At 41.3% G+C, this 27713-nt stretch overlaps 1 protein-coding gene across 1 annotated transcript in view; it reads left to right on the forward strand.

The window, feature by feature from the left end:
- LOC126106393 (E3 ubiquitin-protein ligase UHRF1-like) overlaps window positions 1–27713 on the forward strand; it is a 180483-nt gene that overhangs the window by 56679 nt on the left and 96091 nt on the right. Inside the window, exon 5 of the mRNA XM_049912661.1 lies at window positions 12772–13112. Within this exon, the coding sequence (XP_049768618.1) occupies window positions 12772–13112 (341 nt within the window). The remainder of the gene's footprint in view (window positions 1–12771; window positions 13113–27713) is intronic.

Consider the following 27713-nt stretch of genomic DNA (forward strand, 5'->3'; position numbering starts at 1 on the left):
TAGAGCTGTGAGGGTGGGGCATGAATTGTGCTTCGGTAGCTCATTTGGTAGAGCACTTGCCCATGAAAGGCAAACGTCCCGAGTGCGAGTCTCGGCCCGGCGCACAGTTTTAATCTGCCAGGAAGTTTCAGCAGGTTGAGGGTTTCACACTTGATGTCAGGACCTTGTAGACACGAGTTCATGATTTGGACGGAAGGATATGTGTAACAATCTGCCTCATCTTACAGCAGTGTTACACAACATAGGAAGCCAGACCAATAAAATATGAGTGAAAATGAAACCCAGCATTTTAGGCTAATGGCGAGAATACCAGTTCAAGTATTGCAGATTCATGAGCCGGTCCATATCAGAAATATGTTTCCCATCTGTAATGGCACATTTTTTTCACAAAAATTGGAAATTGTTGGTGACAACACACTTTGTGGGGAAGTAAAAGGGGGGGGGGATTAATTAAGAATCATATTCTGGAAATGTTGTTAATTTTTTTTGTAAATCCCCGTAAATCATAGAATTCGAAGTATCTGTCATACACTCCTGGAAATGGAAAAAAGAACACATTGACACCGGTGTGTCAGACCCACCATACTTGCTCCGGACACTGCGAGAGGGCTGTACAAGCAATGATCACACGCACGGCACAGCGGACACACCAGGAACCGCGGTGTTGGCCGTCGAATGGCGCTAGCTGCGCAGCATTTGTGCACCGCCGCCGTCAGTGTCAGCCAGTTTGCCGTGGCATATGGAGCTCCATCGCAGTCTTTAACACTGGTAGCATGCCGCGACAGCGTGGACGTGAACCGTATGTGCAGTTGACGGACTTTGAGCGAGGGCGTATAGTGGGCATGCGGGAGGCCGGGTGGACGTACCGCCGAATTGCTCAACACGTGGGGCGTGAGGTCTCCACAGTACATCGATGTTGTCGCCAGTGGTCGGCGGAAGGTGCACGTGCTTGTCGACCTGGGACCGGACCGCAGCAACGCACGGATGCACGCCAAGACCGTAGGATCCTACGCAGTGCCGTTGGGGACCGCACCGCCACTTCCCAGCAAATTAGGGACACTGTTGCTCCTGGGGTATTGGCGAGGACCATTCGCAACCGTCTCCATGAAGCTGGGCTACGGTCCCGCACACCGTTAGGCCGTCTTCCGCTCACGCCCCAACATCGTGCAGCCAGCCTCCAGTGGTGTCGCGACAGGCGTGAATGGAGGGACAAATGGAGACGTGTCGTCTTCAGCGATGAGAGTCGCTTCTGCCTTGGTGCCAATGATGGTCGTATGCGTGTTTGGCGCCGTGCAGGTGAGCGCCACAATCAGGACTGCATACGACCGAGGCACACAGGGCCAACACCCGGCATTATGGTGTGGGGAGCGATCTCCTACACTGGCCGTACACCACTGGTGATCGTCAAGGGGACTCTAAATAGTGCACGGTACATCCAAACCGTCATCGAACCCATCGTTCTACCATTCCTAGACCGGCAAGGGTACTTGCTGTTCCAACAGGACAATGCACGTCCGCATGTATCCCGTGCCACCCAACGTGCTCTAGATGGTGTAAGTCAACTACCCTGGCCAGCAAGATCTCCGGATCTGTCCCCCATTGAGCATGTTTGGGACTGGATGAAGCGTCGTCTCACGCGGTCTGCACGTCCAGCACGAACGCTGGTCCAACTGAGGCGCCAGGTGGAAATGGCATGGCAAGCCGTTCCACAGGACTACATCCAGCATCTCTACAATCGTCTCCATGGGCGAATAGCAGCCTGCATTGCTGCGAAAGGTGGATATACACTGTACTAGTGCCGACATTGTGCATGCTCTGTTGCCTGTGTCTATGTGCCTGTGGTTCTGTCAGTGTGATCATGTGATGTATCTGACCCCAGGAATGTGTCAATAAAGTTTCCCCTTCCTGGGACAATGAATTCACGGTGTTCTTATTTCAATTTCCAGGAGTGTATTTTATTCTGTTTTAACACACACCTGATTTTGGAATTAAAACCATTCTCAAATCTATAAGACGAAAATAAAAAACAACTTTATTTCTCAGTTTGTGAAATATGAATGTGCAAATAGCTTGTTAACTTATAAAGCAGTAACAAAGGGGACGCAGTAACGTGACTGAATTGATAATAATGTACACGATACATTGTAATGAGCAACAGTTCCAAATCTTGGCACTGGCGGTACGAGCTGTGACAGAGCTTTAATACATTGTCTGATCTAAAGCTTTTGAACACCCCTATGAAAAGTGAAATTGAGCACTAGATGTCACGAGAAGTGGACCTGCCAGTATAAAACGAGGCAGGGAGTGTAGTGCTGTCAGCAGAGAAGCAATAAAAGCAGACTGGGTCAGTCGGGAGAGCTTCGCGAGTTCAATTTGGACTAGTCATTGGATGTCACCTGAGTAATAAATCCACCAGGAACATTGTAAGCTTCTAAAGCTGTGCAATTTGACTGTTGGTAATGTGATTGTGAAGTGGATAGATGAAGGAACAACATAGCCAAAACAAAAGTCAGGCAGACATTCCAAAGAGTGGGTGTAAATCAGCTACCAGCAGTCCAGTTAGCACAATGACTGTATGCAGGAATTAAAAAAGAATGGGTTACAGTGGACGAACAACTTCTCATAAGCCACACATTTCTGAAGACAGTGCTAAGCAATGCTGGAGGTGGTGTAAAGAGGGATGTCTCTGGACAGTGAATGAATCACGGTACACCTTGTGGCAGTCTGATGGAAGGGTTTGGGTTTGGCAGATGCCTGGAGAACATTAGCCGCCATCATTTGTAGTGCAAGCAGTGAAGTATGGAGGAGGTGGTGTTAGCCTGTTGTGTTTTTTTTTTTTTTTTTTTGTGGTTAAGGTGTTGTCCCCTGTTTGCACTTGAAAAACCACTAAATGGGAAAGGATATGAACACTCTTTACAGCGTCATGTACTGCATACAGTACGGGAATGATTCAGGGTCTAAGATTGAATCGGCTTGACAATGCACCCTGTTATAATGCGGCATATGTGGGGCAATGGTTTGTGGACAATAACATCTCTGAAACACACTGGCCTGCCCAGTGTCCCAATCAGGAGCCCAATGAAACAGCTTTGGGATGAGTTACAAAGTCAACCTGGCTTCAGACCCCAGTGGCCAACATCCCTACCTTCTATGGTTTCAGCTATTGAGAGAGGATGGGCTGCTGTTCCTGTACAGAATTGGACATCTATCAAAAGTGTTGTCAGCAGAGTTCAGGCAGTCATAAAAGTAAAGGGCGGACATACTCTACATTAATGTCCACTAATGAGTGTCACGATATTTTTGATCAGATAGTATAGCGTGCCAAATGAGTTAATTTGGCTTGTCCTGTGAGAGCATGGAGTACCTGAAGAGCTCGTTCGGTGAGTCAGACTGCTCTACCATAACCCAAAGAGCCAGATACAGTCAGCTGCCGGACCATCTGATGACTTCCATATTTTCGTGGGATCTACTCTCTCACCGCTCCTATTCATCACTGTCACGGATACCGTCACTAGAAACCTGCAGGAAACCTCACCCTGGACATTACAGTATGCTGATGATGTGCTACTGGCCAGTGAAGATTAGAATGATCTACAACTTTATGTCAAAGCCTGGGATGACCGCTTTGTAGATGCAGGGCTGCGGCTCAGTGTGTACAAAACATATTATCTTTCCACAGATTTAAGTGATTCTGTAACCATCAGAAACAATTATGTTGACTTCCCAACAGCAAGGACTTTTAAGTACCTGGGCTCGACAATTGCTGCCAATGGAAATCTCCAGCCATCTTAGCAGCGTGTAGCTCAAATGGTGTTCCATTACTGGGATACAATGTGACAAGAAAATCCCAAACAGGCTCAGCTCATATCAAAAGTATACCAATCGGTAATCCGTCCAGTTGCACTGTATGAGGCTGAATGCTGGGCTTCAACAAAGGAAGTAGAGCAAAGACTTGCTGTTACGGAGACGAAAATGCTTCGGTGGACATCAGGATTAACATTGGATGACCACGTCACATAAATAATAAAGTTCACAGGCTGTACGGTGTTGCACCAATAGTAGACAAAATGAGAGAAAGCAGCCTATGTTGGTACCGGCATGTCCTTAGAGCAGACGAGACAACAGTGGCAAAGATTAGTTTCAACCAAAATGTAAATGCAACGATGGCTTAACACCCTGCATGAAGACCTCACAATCTCAGGCCTTCACCCTGATCAGGCACAAAATTGCAAGAAGTCGTGACAACGGGCCAAAACAGCAGACCTGGCCAGCATGCGGGACAAACACTAAGGAAGAAGAAGAAGAAGAAGAAGAAGAAGTATGGTAAATACACTGTTGGAAAAAAAAAAATCACATTGTCAAAAATAATTAATGGAAAGTGATGAAGTTTCAGAAATACATTTGTCTAGGTACCATATTTTAGTGATTAACATTACAAGGTCACAGGTTAGTGCAGGCGTGAGATAGGCCATTGCAAATGTGAAATGCTTGTACATTAATAATTGGTGTGACTGCCAGAATGTTAAGTGTAAGCATGCCAACTTACATGCATTGTGTTGTACAGCTGCCAAATACCAGTTTGTGAGATGGAGTTCCACACCTGTTGCACTTGGTCAATTCAGTTTGTGGATGATGCTGGAGACATCATCTGATGATGTCCCATACATGCTCAATTAAGATTGATCTGGTGTCCCAGCAGGCCAAGGCAACCTGCAGTCACCCTATAGAGCATGTTGTGTTACAACAGCAGTATTTGAGAAAGTGTTATCTTGTTGGAAAACAACTGATTGTATGCTATTCAAGAATGGCAGCACAACAGGTCAAGTCACAATATTCGTGTACAGTTTCACAGTCAGGGTGTACGGGATAATAACCACGAGGGTGCACCCCGGACCATAACTCCAGGTGTAGGTCCAGTGTGTCTAGCACACCGACAGTTGGGTTGCAGGCCCTCAACTGGCCTCCTAACCGACACGCGGCCATCACTGGCATCGGCTTTCATCAGAAAACACTTCAGATCTCCACCCTGCCCTCCATTGAGCTCTTGCTTGACACCTCTAAAGTTGCAAATGATGGTGGTTTGGGGTTTGTGGAATGTGACATCTGGCTCGGAGCTGTCCTTGAAATAAACAGATTGTCTTCTCTCTCAGTAGTGCCACATGGCCATCCAGAATCCGGTGTACATCTGCATCTACATCTACATCTACATCTACATTTATACTCCGCAAGCCACCCAACGGTGTGTGGCGGAGGGCACTTTACGTGCCACTGTCATTACCTCCCTTTCCTGTTCCAGTCACGTATGCTTCGCGGGAAGAACGACTGCTGGAAAGTCTCCGTGCGTGCTCGAATGTCTCTTAACTTTACATTTGTAATCACCTCTGGAGGTATAAGTAGGGGGAAGCAATATATTTGTTACCTCATCCAGAAACGCATCCTCTCAAAACCTGGACAGCCAGCTACACCACGCCGCAGAGTGCCTCTCTTGCAGAGTCTGCCACTTGAGTTTGCTAAACATTTCCGTAACGCTGTCACGCTTACCAAATAACCCTGTGATGAAACGTGCCGCTCTTCTTTGGATCTTCTCTCTCTCCTCGGTCAACCCGACCTGGTATGGATCCCACACTGATGAACAATACTCAAGTATAGGTCGAATAGTGTTCTGTAAGCCACCTCCTTTGTTGATGGACTACATTTTCTAAGGACTCTCCCAATGAATCTCAACCTCGTACCCGCCTTGCCAGCAATTAATTTTATATGATCATTCAACTTCAAATTGTTTCGCATGCATACTCCCAGATATTTTACAGAAGTAACTGCTACCAGTGTTTGTTCCGCTATCATATAATCATACAATAAAGGATCCTTCTTTCTATGTATTCACAATACATTACATTTGTCTATGTTAAGGGTCAGTTGCCACTCCCTGCACCTAGTGCCTATCCGCTGGAGATCTTCCTGCATTTCACTGCAATTTTCTAATGCTGCAACTTCTCTGTATACTACAGCATCATCTGTGTAAAGCCGCTTGGAACTTCCGACACTATCTACTAGGTCATTTATATATATTGTGAAAAAGCAATGGTCCCATAACACTCCCCTGTGGCACGCCAGAGGTTACTTTAATGTCTGTAGATGTCTCTCCATTGAGAACAACATGATTTGTTCTGTTTGCTAAAAACTCTTCAATCCAGCCACACAGTTGGTCTGATATTCTGTAGGCTCTTACTTTATCAGGCGACAGTGTGGAACTTGCGACGGTACACTCCTGTGACCAACGCAGCCAGCAGTCGTGTACAGTGCCTACATCTCTGTCCAGTCTTTCTCCAGTATCACAGGAGGATCATTCAGCTTCTTGTAGCTCAATTACACGACCTCGTTCAAACTCAACAAAGTGTTGATAATGGCATTTTTCTCACTTAAAGGCTTTCATGACTAACGCCATCTCACCACATCTGGTCGTAAAGGTAACTAATGCTCAAGATCTTTACAGCATGTATTAGAAGCAAACCTGATTTCCTCATAGTGGCACTACTAGAGGCACTCTCACGTGACTGCCGTGAAATTTGAATAGACATAATCTTTCAGATGTTAGAAACATGCAGTCGTGTCACACGGCTCCTTCTTGGTGTTGCGAATTTTTTTTGCATCAGTGTATTTATTGATAGTAATTAAAGTCAGAAAACGTAGTCAAAAGAGAGTTTCTTAACATTTATGGATCATTTTAGTAAAATTAAATAAGAAAATGTGCTACAGTGGTTAACTTCTGAATGTAATAGAGCCTGAATAAATAACACTTAAAACAAACTGATATATCAATAGCAGTAACAGTACTAAGTGCAAAGGATATGAACTAAAAAAATGTACAAAAGAAAAACACAGTTTCGAGGAGTTGGCCATCTACGTAACTATCGTGTACATTATTAATCCATCCAGTTACCGACTACCCGTCCTCTGCGTTGCTGCCTTTATAAGGTAACAAGCCTAAGAAATTTTTCTGTTTGTATATAACAGAACTATCTTCATGTTTCAAAAATCCTGAAACACTTTAATCTTTTATTTTCCTCTAATAGATCTGATGGTGACCCAGATTATGAATTCTATGATTTATTAAAATTTCATTTGTTATTCACTGAGGAGCTAATATATAAAACATTGACAGTCATTTTAGCATGATGGATTACACATTTAAATGCAATCTTTACGCATCTTTCAGATGATAATTATCTGAAAAATGAACCTGCAATAGTTTTTTCTATGATTCATGTTGCTTAAAATGCTGGTTTTATCACAAAGAAAACCAGTGAATTGCAATCATTAGAGACAAACTTGAAACTAGAAACTGAGGTTCCATGAGAGTGACTTTTTACAATTCAAGAACGTGTGTTTAGATAGTACATTTGAGTCCTGAAAATACTTAAGGAGAAGGTGATCATTGAAAACTTCATTCTTGCAACAACACTGCAAGACACATAGTAATATTTTTGGTGGCATTCAGAGATACAGTAGAAAGCTTCGAAAGGGAGAAATATTCAACTGTAAACTCAAAGGTCATTATATTGCGGGTCTCACCTATGTAGATGATAATTTGCTTGAATTAGCTTAGGCTCATAGTTTTCTTTTATATAGGCTACATGCCTAAATGTGAAACAGATGTGAAACTTAATAGTTTTTTTGCATGTGAAAAAGGTAGTGTCCATTCCTATAGGATGATGATGTCCCATTCACTGCCTGTGAAATTTCACAGTAATGTGCAAAATTCATATTGTTGTCTGTGTATTTTTAGACAATGAGAGTGCTGAAAGAGTTACATTCATCTTGTGGAGGAGAAAGGTGAAGTTTAGGTGCCTCACTAAACCACATATGCTCATTCAAGTACTCGCATTCGGACATTTGGTGTGTCAGAGTGGATTAACTTGAGTGAGTATGAGGAGGAAAATCTCATATTGGTAGACATCTACTTCAATGAGAAGCGTGTGGGCACTGTGGGACAAGTAGCTTGTGTGTCTTGTCCACCCACAACTCTTAACAGAGCTACACAAACACATCTACATTCATACTCTGCAAACCACCACAAAGTGCATGGCAGAGGGTATGTTCCATTGTACCACTTATTAGGGTTTCTTCCCATTCCATTCATGTAAGGAGCACGCGAAGAAAGATTGTTTGAATGCCTCTGTGTATGCTGTAATTATTCTGACCTTGTCCTCTTAATCTCTATGTGAGTGATACATAGGGGGCTGTAGTGTATTCCTAGAATCACCGTTTAAAGCCAATTCTTGAAACTTCATTAGTAGGTTTTCTCAGGATAGTTTATATGTATCTTCAAGAGACTGCCAGTTCAGTTCCTTCAGCATCACTGTAACACACTCCCATGGTCAAACAAACCATTGACCTTTCGTGCTACACTTCTCTGTATACATTGAATATCCCCTGTTAATCCTCTTTGGTACAAGTACAGAACACTTGAGCAATATTGTAAGATGGCTCTTAAGAGTTATTTATTAGCAGTCTCCTAAGACTGAATGCAGTTCCCTAAAATTCTACCAATGAACTGGAGTATGCCACTTGCCTTACCAACAACTGTACCTATATGATCTTTTCATTTCACATCTGTACAAAGTGTTACACCCAGGTATTCACATGTGTAGGCCAATTCCAGCTGTGACTCATTGATATTACATTTATAGGATACTATATTTTTTCATTTTGCAATGTGTGCAATTTTAAATTTGTGGATATGTTGCCAATATTTGCACCAATTTGAAAGCTTACCAAGATGTGACTGAATATTTACACAGCTTCTTTCAGACAGTAGTTCATTATAAATAACTGCATCATATGCAAAAGTCTTAGTTTACGAATATTTTCTGCAAGCTCATTAATATACACATGAACAGTAAGGGATCCAACATACTTCCCTGGGGCACACCTGAAGTTACTTCTACATCGGATGATGACTCTCCATTCGAGATAACATGCTGTGTCCTCCCTATCAAAAAGTCCTCAATCCAGTCACAAATTTTGCATGGTACCCCTTATGGTTGAACTTTTGACAATAAGCATAAATGTGATACTGAGTCAGATACTTTTCTGAAATCCAGAAATACTGCATCTATCTGACTGCCTTGAACCAAAGCTATTGATATGTCATGAGAGAAAAGTGCGAGTTGGGTTTCATGTGATCCAAGTTTTCGGAATTCATGCTAATTGGCATTGAGAAGGTCATTCTGTTTAAGATATCTCATTGTGTGTGAACTCAGAATATTCTGTAGCAAATCAGCGTCAAAGATATTGGACGGTAGTTTATTTTTTATTTATCTACACATCAGGTTCCGTAGGACCAAACTGAGGAGCAAATCTCCAAGGTCATGGAACATGTCAGTACATGAAATTACAACATAGAAGTAATAACAGATAAAAATAAATGTTCATGAACCTGAAAAAAGTCTGTCCATAAGTTTAAGTAAGCACTATCAGCAATACAATAAGAATCGGCTTAATTTTTCAAGGAACTCTTCGACAGTATAGAAGGAGTGACCCATGAGGAAACTCTTCAGTTTCGATTTGAAAGTGCGTGGATTACTGCTAAGAATTTTGCATTTGAGTGGCAGCTTATTGAAAATGGCTGCAGTAGTGTACTGCACACCTTTCTGCACAAGAGTTAAGGAAGTCCGATCCAAATGCAGGTTTGATTTCTGCCGAATATTAACCAAGTGAAAGCTGCTTATTCTTGGTGGGAATAAACTAATATTGGTAACAAGAAACGACAATAAGGAATATACATATTGAGAGGCCAATGTCAAAATACCCAGACTGGTGAACAGAGGTCGACAAGAGGTTCGTGAACTCGCACCACTTATTGCCCAAACTGCCTGTTTCTGAGCTAAAAATATCCTTTTAGAATGGAAAGAGTTACCCCAAAATATAATACCATACGACATAAGCGAATGAAAATAAGCAAAGTAGACTAATTTTTGTGTCAAAGGCTCACTCACTTCTGATACCATTCGAATAGTGAAAATGGCAGTATTAAGTCTTTGAACAAGATCCTGAACTTGAGCTTTCCACAGCAGCTTAACACCTAGAAATTTGAACTGTTCAGTTTCACTAATCATATGCCCATTCTGTGAAATTAAAACGTCAGGTTTTGTTGAATTGTGAGCTAGTAACTGTAAAAACTGAGTCTTACTGTGCTTTAGCATTAGTTTATTTTCTACAAGCCATAAACATAGGTCATGTACTGTTCTATTGAAACTGAGCCAATGTTGCACACAATGTCCTTTACTATCAAGCTAGTGTCATCAGCAAACAGAAATATTTTAGTGTTACCCGTAATACTAGAGGACATATCATTTATATAAATAAGGAACAGGAGCCGCCCCAACACTGATCTCTGAGGCACCCCCCATTTGACAGTACCCCAGTCCGACTCCACATCACAGCCATTATCAACATTGTGAATAATGACCTTTTGCTGCCTGTTGCTAAAGTAAGAGGTGAACCAGTTGTGAGCTACTTTCCATATTCTGTAATGGTCCAACTCTGGAGCAATATTTTGTGATCACCACAATCAGATGCCTTAGTTAAATCAAAAAATATGCCAACCGTTCAAAACCTTTTGTGTAGCCTATCCAGTACCTCACAGACAAAAGAGAATATAGCATTTTCAGTTGTTAAACAACTTCTAAAGCCGAACTGTACATTTGATAGCAAATTGTGTGGTATAAAATGATCAATTATCCTTACATACACAGCCTTTTCAATAACTTTTGCAAACACTGATGGTTTTGTGGATCAATTCTACTACCCTTCTTGTAGAGAGATGTTACTTGTGCTTTCTTCGAACAACTGGGCATGGTTTTAACTCGAGGGACCTACAGTAGATTATAGTTAGAAGAGGGGGCTAACTTAACTGCAGATCCAATATATAATCTGATAGGCATTTCATCAGGCCCTGGAGCTGTGTTCAGTTTTAACAATTTCAGCTATTACTCAATGCCATTGATACTAATCAATTCACTTTTTTTTACAACCATTAAATTGTGGCAGTTCTACTGGGTTTTCCTTTTTAAAGAAACATTTGAAAACACATTTAAGCATTTAATCTTTTGCTTTGCTACCCTCAATTTCAGTTCTTGTCTCATTCGTTAGAGACTGGAAACTAACATTGGTAGCACTAACAACCTTTACATATGACCAGAATTTATGTGGGTTTTGTGAGAGATCAGTTGACAGTATTCTGCTGCAATAACCACTGAAGTCTGTTACAATAATCACTGAAGGCTTCACACATTGCCCTCATGACAGTCAAATGTGTTTCATTCAGCACATCTCTACCTATAGTTTAAGCTCTGTTTTACACCTATTATGCAGTACTCTCTGTTTCCTTAGAACTTTCTGTACAGTGATTGTATGCCATGGAGGGTCCGTGCCATTACTGTTCTACTTGGTACATATTTATCCAGTGCATGGTCAACTGTTCTTTTAAACTTGTCATAGTTCTTCTACGTGCTCATATCCTGTGCTGAAAGTTTCAAGTTCCTCATTGAGATATGATACTACTGATTTTCTACCCAGTTTACTGAACATGTATATCTTTCTGCTTGTTTTAGTTGCTGTTTGTTCTTTGGTAATCATTGTTGTCACAACTGCGTCGTGAACACTGATACCAATTTCCACGTGGATATCCCCAAAGAGATCAGGTCTGTTTTTTGCCATTAGATAGCTTCCCGTGCAGGTCGGAGGTTTTCTCCACTCGGAGAGTGAGTTTCATGTTGACCCGCCACGGTAGCTGAGAGCGGTGACGCACTGCTTCCTGGTCTCGGGTAGGTGCGCTGGCCCCGGATTGAATCCATCCGGCGGATTAATGATGAGGGGCGGTGTGCCGACCAGCCTGGATGTGGTTTTTAGGCAGTTTTCGAAATCCCGCTAAGTGAATACTGGGCTGGTCCCCACGTTCCACCTCAGTTACACACGTCGCAGACATTTGAAACAAGTCTGCACTATTTCCCGATTTACACTAGATGCAGTCAGTTGGGGTACACGATTCCATCCTGGGGGGGGGGGGGGGGGGGTGTACAGGGTGGCAGCAGAAAGGGCATCCGTCCATCCCTAACATTAACATTGCCAAATCCGTTGTAACCACGCTGACCCTGCGATTGCTGTGGGACTATGGTGTAAGCGAAAGAAAGAAAGGAGAGTGAGTTTCATGTTGTCGTCATCGTCATTTCATCACCGCCGATACACAAGTTGCCAAATTAGTGTCATATAAAAAGACTTGCACGAGGCAGCCAAACTCCCCGAAAGTGGACTTCTGGCCAAATATGCCACACACACATTTCAGTTATTCTCTTCTTATCAGTACTGTTTATTGTCCATGCTTCACTTCCATACACTGGTACACTGCAGACAGACATCTACAGGAAAGACTTCCTAACACTTAAACTTATGTCCAGTGTTAACAGATTCTTGTTTTTGGATATGATTTTATTGCTAATGTCAGCCTGCATTTTGTCCTCTCTGCTTCGACCTTTAGATTTTCAAAGAGTGTATTTCAGTCAACACTAGTTTCTGTCAACCTGAATAAATTGGTCTTTCTTTTATTTACTTTTTTTATTTTCTGTGTGAAATCACTGTAATGACATTATCCTACATGCAATCAGCATTTTGTTTTTGTAAAGTGTCATTTGTTGGACAGGACTTGTACATTTTTTATGTAATCTTTTAAAGAAATTTGCTTTCTTAAACAACACGTTACCCCCTTTACAGCACCATCGATCAGATAGACATGTTGTGTAAGCTGTCACAAGTTCGGCCAATGTCACGTAAACTTCTGGACATTACAGAGATTGAATGTGGCCAGACTGTTTTGGTTAATTACAGTCTGGATGGAACAGATAAATTGGGTCACTGGTTTGACTTCAAGGTTTCGAAAGTTGTGAACGGTAGTAAAAAGAAGTGGCTTGAAGGTGTCATTCACGTGCTTAACTGGAATCCTTACCAGGTGACTGGTGTGAAGATTACGAAAGTGGACATGATATGGCAGATTGAGAAACTAACATTGCGGAAGCAAAGAGAAGATTTGTGCAGTGCTCATAATGTACAAAAACGTAAGTACCTATATTCAGTGTTTGTAACTTTAGTTAAAATTTTTATTTTACATACTTTCATTCCTCATAGAATTATTTATTGGGATAGTGCGTATAAAGAAAATAAAGTATCTGCTTTGGAACATGTGCTGTGTTCTAGCCTCTTCCCCACTACAGGATCTCTCTCAGCCTAGGGCAGCTGAGTGACCTAACCTTTGTTTCCAACCTTCCAACCAACATATCCCATTCCTCTTCCGAAAACTAGTAGGCAGGCACCTTACCCTTTTACACACTATCTGATCGAAATAGATTCGTGAGCATTGATATGAGATGTGTCCACCATTCACCTATATGATATCTTGAACTCTGCTGGGGACACTTTCAGTAGGCATCTAAATGTCTGTACAGGAATGGCAGCCCATTCTTCCTCAAGTGTCAAAACAAGAAAAGCTAATGGTGTTGGAAGGTGAGGTCTGGAGTGAAGCCAACATTTTAACACCCTCACAAAGATGTTCTGTTGGCTTCAGCTTGAGCCTTTGAGCAGACCAGTCCATTTCAGGTCTGTTATTGTATACAAACCATTGCGTTACAGATGCTGCTTTATGATGGGATGCAGTCACACTCATACACTCAGTTTTTGCCTCTGAAGTGTTCCTCTACTGTAAACAGTACACAATGCTGTATAATGTTTTCATATCATTCTGTGTTTAGCATTTTCTTTACTGCAATAAGGGAACCACACCCTAACCTTGAAAAACACTCCATACCATAACATCATCTTCTGGTACTTCGCTGTTTGCGCTGCACATGATGATAGTTTACATCTTCAAGTATTGACCAAATCCTTCCATCAGACTGCCACAGCATATAGCACGACCCATCACTCCAAATCACTCATTTCCATTCATCCACTGCCCAGTGGCATCACCATTTACATCAACTCGAGCATCACTTAGCATCGACGACAGAAATGTGCAGCTTACGATGATTTCCTCGACCGTTGTACCCCTTTTTTTTTAGCTCCTTATGCACAGTCATTCTGTTAGAAGTGTCAGTAGCATTTCAGAACTCGCGAGTGATTCCTTCGGCTGATTTCGTGTGTTTTCTTGCAAGCACTCTCTGCATTGCTTGACGGTCTGTATCTGTCAGTTTGTAATGCCTGCCTGGTCTTCCTTTAACTGTGGATGTTCCTTTGCATTTACAGTCCACAGTCAATTTCCTGGCAGAGTAAAACTGTGTGCTCTACCAGAGCACTTGCCCGCGAAAGGCAAAGGTCCCGAGTTCGAGTCTCAGTCCGGCACACAGTTTAATCTGTCAGGAAGTTTCATATCAGTGCACACTCCGCTGCAGAGTGAAAATCTCATTCTGGAGTCCACAGTCACATCACTGACAGTCAACTTGGTCAGCTGTGTAAGGGCTGAAATGTCCCTGATGTAGATGTTATACTGATGCAATGACTAATCTGCAAGGTGATTATAATTAAAGTTAAACTTTTACCCCACTGTAGAAACACCACCACTGCTCAGAATGACGTCAAATGGCAACGGAATGTTATCAGAGAAATGGGGAAAACGTATGGCAGAAGAAAAATAAATAGTTATCAAATTTAGCAATAGACTGGCAATGTAAGCTTCATATTTTAATAGTGGTCAACTACAAATGACAAATGAATTGTACAACTATGCCTAGGATGGATGTTTGATGTTAAACTAACTGTTACTACTCACTGTCATGGGTGTACAGATGTGATACTGATAGTTATGTAAGCCCATCCATCACGGCAAGGTCATATCATGTCGGATGGGAAAAATCGGTTTTTAATTGTGAGGCCAAAAACCGCATAAAAAGCATCCATCACATCGGTTTTTAATTGTCCTGAGACCAATAACCACATAATAAGCATCAATCAAAATCAAATTGAAATATTAATTTCCGTGTAACTGGCGCAAAACATGTCAAGTATGCTGTTCACCGTTTTCTGCAGTGAGTTGAAATCGAGAAACAGCATGATCCAGAAATGATCGAAGTGTTTCCGGGGTCACATTCAGAATGTGTTGCGCAATGTGTGCCTTCAATGCAGCCAAGTTTGCAATCGGAACACTGAACCCAATATGTTACGGCCATAAGTCACACGGATTAAGATCAGGTGATTGGGACGGCCAGGCTGTAGGGAAATGGGGGCTGATAATTGTAGGATTTTTGAAATGGCACTTCAGCAGCTGCTTAACTGGTTTTGCAGTGTGCGGAGGTGCGCCATCTTGCATAAAAATGATCCCATCAACATTCTTGGAGAGCTGGAATGACGTGGTTGTGCAAAAGACACTCATAGCGCTTGCCAGTGACGGTTCAGGTAACAGGACTGGAAGCACCTGTCTCTTCGAAAAAATATGACCTTATGATAAATTATGCTGTAAACCCGCACCACACAGTGATCTTTTCAGGATGAAGTGCTACTGGTTGATATGCGTGTGGATTTTCTGTTGCCCATGACAGGTGTTTTCATTTATGTATTCTGACACAGACAGCGCAATCTATTGATCAATTTTCACACTTTCTTTTCCCCTTTCTTCTGCCATACGTTTTCCCCCTTCTCCAATAATACTCCGTTGCAATTTGATTTCATTCTGACCAGTAGTGTTATTTCTACAGTGTTTTGAAAGTTTAACATTAATTATAATCACCCTGTACATTCAAAGTCACTGCAGTCTCCTGACAGATACATTCTGCTGTTATTGTTTCTCAACTGACAATACAATAACTGCTCACTGCCAATTGTACTGATGGGTCCTCCTCTTGTGACATCCAATGGTCAATTCCACATTACATAGGGGTGTCTGGATACTTTCGATCAAATAGTGTGTGTGTCGATCAGCAGTAGTACTCGTACCACCTTTTGAAGGTAAGTAGCGCCAGCAATTCTGTCTACCAATTTATTAGTTTTCTCAACTGGCTTTTCCTTCAATAAATTTACTCTGTTCCAGGATTTATGGAAGAAGATATCTTTCTAGTGAAACAGAACTAGCTCTTTATTCTCATGGATTAATCAATGCTGTTGCTGTGGTATCTTGAGTCAGTTACAGATTTCTACATTTCCACAATCCTTTTGACACCGCTCCTCATAAGCAGGTTCTAATCAGATTGCGGGTGTATGCAATATTGTCTCAGCTCTGTGACATCTTGCGATTCCTGTCAGAAAAGTGACAGTTCGTAGTAATTGAAGGGAATTCACCTAGTTGGATGTGGGTGTCCAAAGGCAGAGGTCTAGGCCCTCTGCTGTTCGTAATCTTTACAAATGATTTAGAGTACAGTGTGAGCAGCTCGCTTATATTCTTTTCAGGTGATGCCATGTGTGAAGCCACAGCCAGTCTAGGCGATACCAGGATTATTTTATTGTTAATTCAGAATTTTTCTACACTGAAATTCTCTCCTCCAGTATTTCTGCATTAACTCTTGCATCATACAGGGTGTTTCAAAAATGACCGGTATATTTGAAACTGCAATAAAAACTAAACGAGCAGCGATAGAAATACACAGTTTGTTGCAATATGCTTGGGACAACAGTACATTTTCAGGCGGACAAACTTTCGAAATTACAGTAGTTACAATTTTCAACAACAGATGGCGCTGCAAGTGATGTGAAAGATATAGAAGACAACGCAGTCTGTGGGTGCGCCATTCTGTACGTCGTCTTTCTGCTGTAAGCGTGTGCTGTTCACAACGTGCAAGTGTGCTGTGGACAACATGGTTTATTCCTTAGAACAGAGGATTTTTCTGGTGTTGGAATTCCACCGCCTAGAACACAGTGTTGTTGCAACAAGACGAAGTTTTCAACGGAGGTTTAATGTAACCAAAGGACCGAAAAGCGATACAATAAAGGATCTGTTTGAAAAATTTCAACGGACTGGGAATGTGACGGATGAACGTGCTGGAAAGGTTTGGCGACCGCGTATGGCAACCACAGAGGGCAACGCGCAGCTAGTGCAGCAGGTGATCCAACAGCGGCCTCGGGTTTCCGTTCACCATGTTGCAGCTGCGGTCCAAATGACGCCAACGTCCACGTATCGTCTCATGCGCCAGAATTTACACCTCTATCCATACAAAATTCAAACGCGGCAACCCCTCAGTGCCGCTACCATTGCTGCACGAGAGACATTCGCTAACGATATAGTGCACAGGATTGATGACGGCGATATGCGTGTGGGCAGCATTTGGTTTACTGACGAAGCTTATTTTTACCTGGACGGCTTCGTCAATAAACAGAACTGGCGCATATGGGGAACCGAAAAGCCCCATGTTGCAGTCCCATCGTCCCTGCATCCTCAAAAAGTACTGGTCTGGGCCGCCATTTCTTCCAAAGGAATCATTGGCCCATTTTTCAGATCCGAAACGATTACTGCATCATGCTATCTGGACATTCTTCGTGAATTTGTGGCGGTACAAACTGCCTTAGACGACACTGCGAACACCTCGTGGTTTATGCAAGATGGTGCCCGGCCACATCGCACGGCCGACGTCTTTAGTTTCCTGAATGAATATTTCGATGATCGTGTGATTGCTTTGGGCTATCCGAAACATACAGGAGGCGGCGTGGATTGGCCTCCCTATTCGCCAGACATGAACCCCTGTGACTTCTTTCTGTGGGGACACTTGAAAGACCAGGTGTACCGCCAGAATCCAGAAACAATTGAACACCTGAAGCAGTACATCTCATCTGCATGTGAAGCCATTCCGCCATACACGTTGTCAAAGGTTTCGGGTAATTTCATTCAGAGACTACGCCATATTATTGCTACGCATGGTGGATATGTGGAAAATATCGTACTATAGAGTTTCCCAGACCGCAGCGCCATCTGTTGTTGAAAATTGTAACTGCTGTAATTTCGAAAGTTTGTCTGCCTGAAAATGTACTGTTGTCCCAAGCATATTGCAACAAACGGTGTATTTCTATCGCTGCTCGTTTAGTTTTTATTGCCGTTTCAAATATACTGGTAATTTTTGAAACACCCTGTATGTGCTGGATTAATTCATTACCTCATCAAAAAAGGCATTTCTCTCTGGAAAAGGGTGCAGACAAAAAAAGTTCTCCCACATTGCATCGCTCTGTCTGATACAGAGTGTGGGAAGGGAATCATGCTGGGTGCAAGGATGTGACCAGAAGTGTCAGTTGAGAATAAATGATAATTAATTGAAACCCTCAGCTGAGAGTTGTTGACATACCACGATGGGGACTGCTGAAAATGTGTGCCCCGAATGGGACTTGAACCTGGGATCTCCTGTTTACATGGTGGACACACTATCCATCTGAACCGCCATGGACACAGATTAATAGAGCAACTGCAGGGAATGTAGGTCTTATGGGAAGCATGCAAGGGAAGTCATGAGAAGATCAAAACAAATTACAAAATGTTTCAGACAAGATAGCTACGGAATGAAATAGCCATAGTGCTCCCTGAACAAAAAATATGTGATACCGCCAGAATAAAAAAATATATATATATATATATTTGTTTAAATTTCACAAATTGAAAGGTTAATGATTCACCTAATTACCTAGGGACTAGGGGCTACAAGTATGAACAACTTAGACTGGAATGATCTCAAAGAAAATGTTGTGGGTCAAGGGAAACCAAACACTGCATTCTGTTGACAGAATACTCAGCAAATATTTCTCGACATCGCAGTTACCATTCCTGACTGGTCCCAAAATTGTGAAGAGTTGTATCAAAACTTCCTCGAAAATGATCATCAAGAAATGTCAGATGAATTCCTACACAGTCTAGGTGCAGCAAAATGGCAAAAGTGAGTGGAAACAGCAGAAAGCCGGAATTTTGAGACCACAAGGTAGATGAGCCTGAACTTTAAGGGAACTAGGAATCGGTGCCCCCGTACCAAGGAATAAGACAACAGTTAATCCAAATGCCATTGTTTCATATCTATTAGTGACATCCAGAGCACCAAAAGACAAAACACCTACATCAAAGCGAAACGAGGTCCCAGAACCCTAAAAGCCATAGCCATAAAACCAAACAATCCTGTTCCTTTATTTGTGAAGTTGTCTTGATGGCACTTGAACATGTTAAGCCAGGAAAAGCTACAGGTTTTTACTGTATCCACACTGAATACCTAATAAACTGTGGCAGATACACAAAATATGGACAATCATTTCTTCATAGATATTATGCAAACCAACAATATAACACCAGAATTACAATTAAGATAATCACTATATTAAAACCTGTCAAACCAGCTGATAGCCCTAAAAGCTAAAGATGATCAGTACCCCTACTATCTGTGATCTACAAGCTGCTAGAACAGCTCATCCATAATAGAATAAGTACAATGTTACTTGAAGCAGTCCCAGTCGAAGAAGCATGTTTCTGAGCAAAACAGTCTGCACAGATCTAGTTCTGTCACTCACCACTTACATCAAGGCAGGATTTTAAAGAACTCTTAAAAGTGCAGCTGCATTCATCGAGTAATTAGTGGCCTGTGATAGTGTCGAGAGACGGCACAGTATACGAGCTTCATCCCGTAATTTCTTGCAGACCAATCACTCGCCTAATTGACAATATGTTAAATGATCGGCTGTTTGTATCCGACATCAGCTCCCCACAAAAATTGAAAAATGATCAACCACAGGCATCAGTCCTTGTTCCACTTCTTTTCAGCTCGTACAATGCAGATATATTATAAACAGAATCGAGGAAGTTTGGTTACAATCTTGATTGGGTCCTTGCAGCAAGATGTAGCTCAGTTGAAAAGTCAGAAGAAATTGTAATGGAGACTTAATTGCAGTGAGAAGATAGTTCCTTAAATGTAGACTCCAACAAAACACTACCAAAACTGAGGTTTCCTGCTGCCATGTAAATAATAAAACATGCCAGAAGAAAACTCAACATACGATTTGAAACTACTTCACTCATATAAAACACCAAGGTACCTAGAGGTAATGCTTGACAGAATTCTATCTTTCAGAGGGCATCTAACAAAAACAGCTACAAAATTGTAATGAGACACAATATCATTCAAAATCTATGTGGTATGACATGGTGAGCATCAGTATCCACCATACGTTCTTTTGATCTGGGTCTTATCTTCTTAACTGCTGAATATTGTGCTAGTTTGGCTAAAGTGTCGATTTGCACGAAAGATAGATGTCGAACAAAATAACACCATCTACCAAATGACTAAGAGTACTGAGCCATATTCCACCTAGCCACCTCAGGAATGAGTACAGAAAGATCATGGGTAATAAAAATCTACCAGTTCATCGAGATGTTGGTGATAAAATGATAACTGACTGCACTCTACATCAGCAACAGCAAAAGTGACAGTTACTGTGGAAGCTGAGTTTAGTATTACTAGAGTATGCTAATAGTGTCCCATGTATCATCCACAAACCACTGGGATTTTACTTGCCATGCAAAACATGGTCAGTACTAAACAGAATGTGCGCATCAGTGGGATAAATAAACATCCCCACATTGTGAATGTGGGTGAACCACAGACCATCAGACACATCACAGAAGAATGCTCCCACCAGATCATACGATGCTAGACCAGGAGACTTCATGCTGCTGACTCCAAGTTGATAGGTTCCATAAATGCTCTAGATGTTTGTTTATAAGATTTTGTATTGTAAATATTATGCACAAAAATTTGTTTTTAATGTGTCACAGTGCAGTACAGTAAATAAATAATTTAGAAAGTGCAACAAATCCACCAAAGAGAATGTGTCCACTATGCATGCTTTTCTGGGGTCAACTGAATCTACCAATACCAGATGTCGGCTTTGTCCTGTAACATAAGTGTTGCAGCATATGATGTCAAATATGTGCAGACAAGAAGAGAACAGAAGACTAACAGTATTTATTAAGAATGTAGGTTGTGTTGTCTTAAGGATCTGTAGTGTTCCCCAATGTCTAGGTTATTTTGAAAGGTGAGTTTGCGAAGCGGTATTGAAGGCTTCACTTAATACCTTTTCCATTCTCTTCTGATGCATTGCAGGATGATATGGCATTCACCAGAAAGCATTGACAGGAGACACTGAAATGGTTAAAACGTGATCAGCTCATTTTGTATTGGTGCAATATAGGGGAGAGAGTATCACAGATATAATTAGCAAGTAGGTGTAACAATTGTTAAAACAAAGGCATTTTTAATTGTGGTGAGACCTTTCAATAAAATTTCTACCCCAAATGGCAAAACATTTTGTTAACTCCCACATACATATGGAGGAATGTCCATCATAATAAGAAGAATCGGAGCCTCAATGGAAATATTTAGTTGTCCATTTTTCCCACATGCTGTTCAAGAGTGGAAACCATTCACTCATTCATTCATTCATTCATTCATTCCTACAGCAACAATAGAAAAATAGTCTGAGAGTGGGTGTATAAGTCATCAGCTGAACACTTAATTGTCAAATTCAAGATTAATCAATAATGGAATTTCCTGGATGGAGCAGTATGTAAAATTAAGGAAAGGCAACCATCACTTACAATGGATCAATGTGTGGAGTGCAGAAACCCACAACATAAAACAGCATTCAAACTAGCGATCAAGGACTAGCTCTTTTCCTAGTAATAGTTGCGTGTGCGCACACACACACACACACACACACACACACACACACACACACACACCGAAATGCACCCATGGATGGCAAGACTCCAATTCTTGCCGTGAAATCTGGCAGCTGAAGACTTGCTATCAGTACGAATCTTACAAATAATGTGGAAATTTAGCATGCACATGTCTAAGGATTGAAAACATATTACTAATTCAGGGTCTTGCAAACACATGCAGTAGAGCTAAGTAGGATGTCGCATTTGTCCACTGTACCCATAGACTCCTCGTAATCCAGCACACATATTTGCTTCAGTTTTTTGGCACTAGTTTAATGGTCCATATTTCCACACTTATTTAATTTCAGCTCTGTGGCATCTCTTCAACATACGTATATCTCTTTTGTCATGCCATTTTAAAGCTTCCAAAGTGTTTGTTGATGTAAATTCCATCTCTCCTCTTTGTAGTTTGACTTCAAATTTTGGCGTACCTTTCCAGTTCATGCATATTGTACCTACTGTGTTTGTTCCTCTTTCATGCAAGTAGAGGAAGAGAGAAGGACTTGTGTACCAGTTGTACGCTTGTAGTGTGTGCCTCTCCCGACATAAGGTACAAAAGTGTTCTCACAATATTGCCAGTAATTCCCAAATACTCCTCACTGACTGCTATGTCACACTTGGAACAAGTATAGACTAATAAGTCAAATATAAATCCCATTTCAAAATCATACAGAACAAATATTTTTATTCCAAAATGACTTGTTTTAGATGGAATGTACTGTTTGAAAGCCAATGGTCCCTTCAACAGTAGGAGACTTTTGTCCATATAAACCTTCTGGAACAGAGTGAATGCTGTTTTGAACTTTGCTTTGAGGTATGAAACAACTGATTTTATTTTGTACAGCCTATCATGATGAGCTAGAGCACTGTTACTGCAAAAACGTGGCCTTCGAAGTAAGAAAAAATATCTTCCACAAGACATTATTTCCTCAGTCAGAGTTTTAAGGTGAGGATCACTGGAGCAGTTTTCAAAATATGTCAGATTTTTACTACTTTCCACAAGAAGAGTTACTGCCAGGCAACAGTTTTTCTGCTGTACTCGTGTCCTTCCTGGCCTTCAAATGGTTTTTCTCATAAATAGCAGTATTCTGAACTGTGTATACTAAATATTGGTCTTGTCTACAACAATTGAGACCAACTACTCTGTGAACAATGTCTTTTAAACATATAGGGCATTAGGGTTTTTCAGAAGAGTAAGATCCACACTTGAATGTGCTGTATCAAGATCATGAACTCTAAAATTCAGTTTCTTCCTATACCACTGAAATTTGTCCACAAAATGGCCTTTCTTCACTGTGGGCATGCCATCTTTGTCATCAGTATCACTGTCAGTCATTCTCCTGCAAGGGTCAGATACGCAGCGAGATGTCGAAGGACAGGAATCGAGAGGCCCAGTGTCCTCAGATTCGGGTGAAGAAAGATAAATCTCTCTCTCATTATTACTTTCCATTAGAACATGTTATATTTCGTTGGCAGGCAGCACATGCTTATACATTTTCAAACACAATGAAACAAAAGAGAGGAAGCCACAAAGTGAATGAACTGCCACTTCTCCATCTGAGTCACATCGAGGAACCATTAGTAACCGTACAAACTGCTTGGGACTCATCAAGTGATGCCATGTTACCATGTCATTAGCATTTTCTAAGAAGACCTTGTAACATATGTATACGATGTTAAAGCTCCTGCCACGAGGGTGTACTGAAAAGGAATACCTCCACATGTTTTATGTGAAAACACATCAAGCTTTTCAAATAAAACAAATGCTTCCAGAATGAGATTTTCACTCTGCAGCGGAGTGTGCACTGATATGAAACTTCCTGGCAGATTAAAACTGTGTGCCGGATCAAGACTCGAACTCAACTCGGGACCTTTGCCTTTCGCGGGCAAGTGCTCTACCAACTGAGCTACCCAAGCATGACTCACGGCGCGTCCTCACAGCTTTACTTCTGCCAGTACCTTGTCTCCTACCTTCCAAAGTTTACAGAAGCTCTCCTGCAAACCTGAAGCTGTGAGGACCGGCCGTGAGTTGTGCTTGAGTAGCTCAGTTGGTAGAGCACTTGCCCGCGAGAGGCAAAGGTCCCGAGTTCGAGTCTCGGTCCGGTACACAGTTTTAATCTGCCGGGAAGTTTCAAAACAAATGCTGTTCACATTCTACATCTTTATTCTCAAGGCCAAATATTTGCAGGTCTCTGCTGCTAGAGGGTTCCAAGTTGTAGCTGCACGGTCTGAGGCTCCTTGTCACAGTTCGCACGGCTCACCCCGTTGGATGTTAGAGTCTTCCCTCGGGCATGGGTGTGTGTTGCCCTTAGCATAAGTTAAATTAAGTAGTGTGTAAGCCTAGGGACCGATGATCTCAGCAGTTTGGTCCCATAGGAACTTACCACAAATTTCCAAGTTGCAGCGTGTAACATGGAGGTGTGTTACATAACTATGTCAGTACATGAGAAGCAACACGCCGTAATTGAATTTTGAATTGGAAAAGTTTGTCCACCCATGGGGCACACTCTCTTTCAGTGTGACAGTGAGACCACACACAAGTGCTGCGACACCTGCAACAATCTGATGTCTTGGATTCACTGTCGTCAGTCATCCTCCATACAATCCTGATTTGGCCCTATCTGATTTTTATCTGTTTCCAAAACATGAAGATCACCTTTCTGGACTTCATTTTGATAGTGACGAAGCAATGCAACCAGAAGTGAGAGTGTGGCTCCGTCAGCAGGGTCGCATATTTTACAGTGGTGGTACCAAGAAACTGGTCTGTTGTTGGGAGAAATGTCTGTCACCAGTGTGACTGTGTTGTGAAACAAATATGTAGATGTGAAAAATAAAGATATTAAGAATTTCCACATAAAAAAATTGGAGACATTGCTTTTCAGGACATGGTCACTAGCAGTGAGGGATTAATCAACACAAATTCCAAGATTCGGGGAAGAAATATCAAAAGCTTTCATAGTAAAAAAAATAGTCTTAGACCAGGTGGTATATTATCGCCGCTACTTTTCATTGTATTCCTCAAGTACATAATGAGCATTTGGCAAAAAGAATATCTATTTAAAATCAACCCTTAAAAAAACTGGCTACCTTGGGTTTGTGGATGTCACGGAAAAGGTTCATGCCCAGATCACCCATCTCCAAAACATTGCCTTAAAAATAGGATTACAGTTATCCTTTGAACCAATGTATTAGTATTCATAGTCAGTCAGAAAATTAACATAATCAAAAATGGAAAATTAATCAAACAATGGGAAATCCAGGATGGAATGTAACAATATTACGAAAAGGATAGTTGTTACTCACCATACAGAGGAGATTCTGAGTCACAGTCTGGCTTCAGCTGCGAGAGACTGTGTTCATGTGTGTGTGAGTTGCTATTGCGTTTGTGCGCGCGCGTGTGTGTGTGTGTGTGTGTGTGTGTGTGTGTGTGTGTGTGTGTGTGTGTGTGTCAAAAACACCTTGCTGGCCAAAAGCTTATTTAGTGAGAGAAAATTAACATAGTTCTACAATTTACATATCTTGGAGTACTCAACAAGCACAACTTATATGAAAAAGAAATATGGATAAACAGAAGCAGCAAAATGAAAAAACTCAGTTTCTAACCTGGTCAGTGTACAATAGAAATGATTGTGTATAACAGAAATGATTGTTAATAGTCACTAATTTCTAACACCATAAAATTGTAGTTCTCTTGGAAGCCACTTATTCTAGCAAAATCCAGTTCCAAATCAAAAGTGAAAGAACTAATCAAGTCCTTGAAACTGAAAGAAGTGTAAAAACTACCAGGGTGAAGGAGTCTGGAGGATCTTGCCCAGTGAGACTTTCTGTTGAGAGATTGACCCAGTCACCAGGATAATGAAGGAGAAAACCACCTCTGATTTCTGTCATATCAAGCGAGTACAAGGAAACAGCATTTCACTATAACTTATGAAGAGAAATCTTAGAAATAAGACAGGAGGAAAATGGATCAGAAAAATTCCACATCTTCTTAAAGCGATTGTAATTCCGAAAACAGATGGAGAGCAAAAAAGATAGTATTATTAATCTTCTTGAGAACCACAAATTTTCAGCAAAAATGACACACAGAAGGGCTATAAAGGTTTCAGACAAATTGAGAAAATTAAAAAATTATGACTGGAAAGAATGAAATGGTATTGAGCGGAATTTTAAAGAGAAATTAAGTGTGGAATGTCTCAGGCGGTCTAATATAACCAATAAACTTAGTAATAATAATGTTATTAGCAGTAATAATAATAATAATAATAATAAAAATAATAAAAATAAATAAATAAATAAATAAATAGTAATAATCATAATAATGACGATGTAAGTTTTATCTCTCTCATACCTTTGTTGTATGTTAATGTATACTTTATCTCATTCCACATCGAAGAGGGCTCTCCTTCTTGATGAGATCTGTTTAACACTGAATGAACGAGTGTAGTTCATTAATTTGTAAGTTATTTGTATGCTCCATGTATTGTGTTACATATCACCACGGAGGAGAGATGTATACCCCTATGTATTCCCATAGTTTTGTATTTGCATGTGGAAAAACGTGCTGAGGGACGACACGTGTCTTCAGGATGGGATGGCGATTGTAGTAACTTCGTGACAAGAAGTACCTCCCTGGATGAAAACATTGAAGCTCCTATCATCACTGGCCTTCTTTGGAGAAGTGCAAACTTCTCTGAGAATATATATTTTTGACAGTAGTTATGATGTTGATCAAACAAATGAAATGTGATGTTCATATTCATTATTTCTTTGGATAGTCTTCCATATAGAGGTTTTGTGCTGGACATTACGATTTGACAGAAATTTGATTTTATCCAGTTGATGTTGTATATGTTTATTGACATTATGCAGATTATAAATATGAAAGGTCTTTGTATTAAACAGTGGAAAGCCCACACTGGTATGTCAACAATATTACGAAAAGGATAGATTGCTACTTACGATGAAGATGAAAAGTTGAGTTGCAGATAGGCACAATGAAAAATCTGTTAGGTGTTGAGCTTTTGGCCAGAGCCTTCTTCAGAAAAGAAAAATGAGCACACACATGCCTCATGGACACATGACCACTATGCACGTCACATTGAATGAAAGCAGCAACCCGTGGTAGGACAGGGAACGGGGAGGGATAGCAGGGTACAGGTGGGGAGAAAAATTAGCTCTGTTTGGCAGAATGTATGGAGACCTGTGGTCTGGGGGTAGTATCTTTCACTAGTAATCAAAATATCCTTGGTCTTGGGGTTGAAACCTGCCGCTACTTAAATTTTGATTGATAATCAGCATTTGAATCCAAAGACTTCCAGCATAAGAAGTCACTCTTTCTGCCAATGGCCTTGTCAGAGATGGGTGAAGGAGCAGACAGAGGTTCAGGGCACTCTCTTGTCTTTGGGGTGGGAAACTGCCCCTAAAGGCAGAAGAATTAGCAATAATTAACAGTATGACAATGCAAAAGGCAATGGAACCCATCACATTAAAGATCCATAACGTGTATCCACTGGACATGTGGCCTGTAATTGAAAGAAATGTCACGAAGACCTCTCCATTGGCGAAAGATTCCGGAATAATCCCCCCTTCGGGAGGGGACTGCTAAGAGGGGTTGACCATGAGAAAAAGATTGAATAACCAACAAAAGGATAACGTTCTACAAGTTGGGGTGTGGAATTTCAGAAGCTTGACTGTTGTAGAGAAGATAGAAAATCTGAAAAGGGAAATGCAAAGGCTCAATCTAGATATAGTAGGGGTCAGTGAAGGGAAATGGAAAGAAGACAAGGATTTCTGGTCAGATGAGTAGTGGGTAATCTCAACAGCAGATTCATAATGAATTGTATTGCATAAGGGAAGTGGGATTGATTATGAAAAAGAAGGTACGGCAGAGAGTGTGTTTCTGTGAACAGTTCAGTGATAGGGTTTTTCTTACCAGAAGCAACAGCCAACCTACACCGACAACGATAGTCCAGCTTGTGCCAACATCGCAAGCTGA

The sequence above is a fragment of the Schistocerca cancellata genome, chromosome 10 (genome assembly GCF_023864275.1).
Source record: "Schistocerca cancellata isolate TAMUIC-IGC-003103 chromosome 10, iqSchCanc2.1, whole genome shotgun sequence".
Lineage (NCBI taxonomy): Eukaryota > Metazoa > Arthropoda > Insecta > Orthoptera > Acrididae > Schistocerca > Schistocerca cancellata.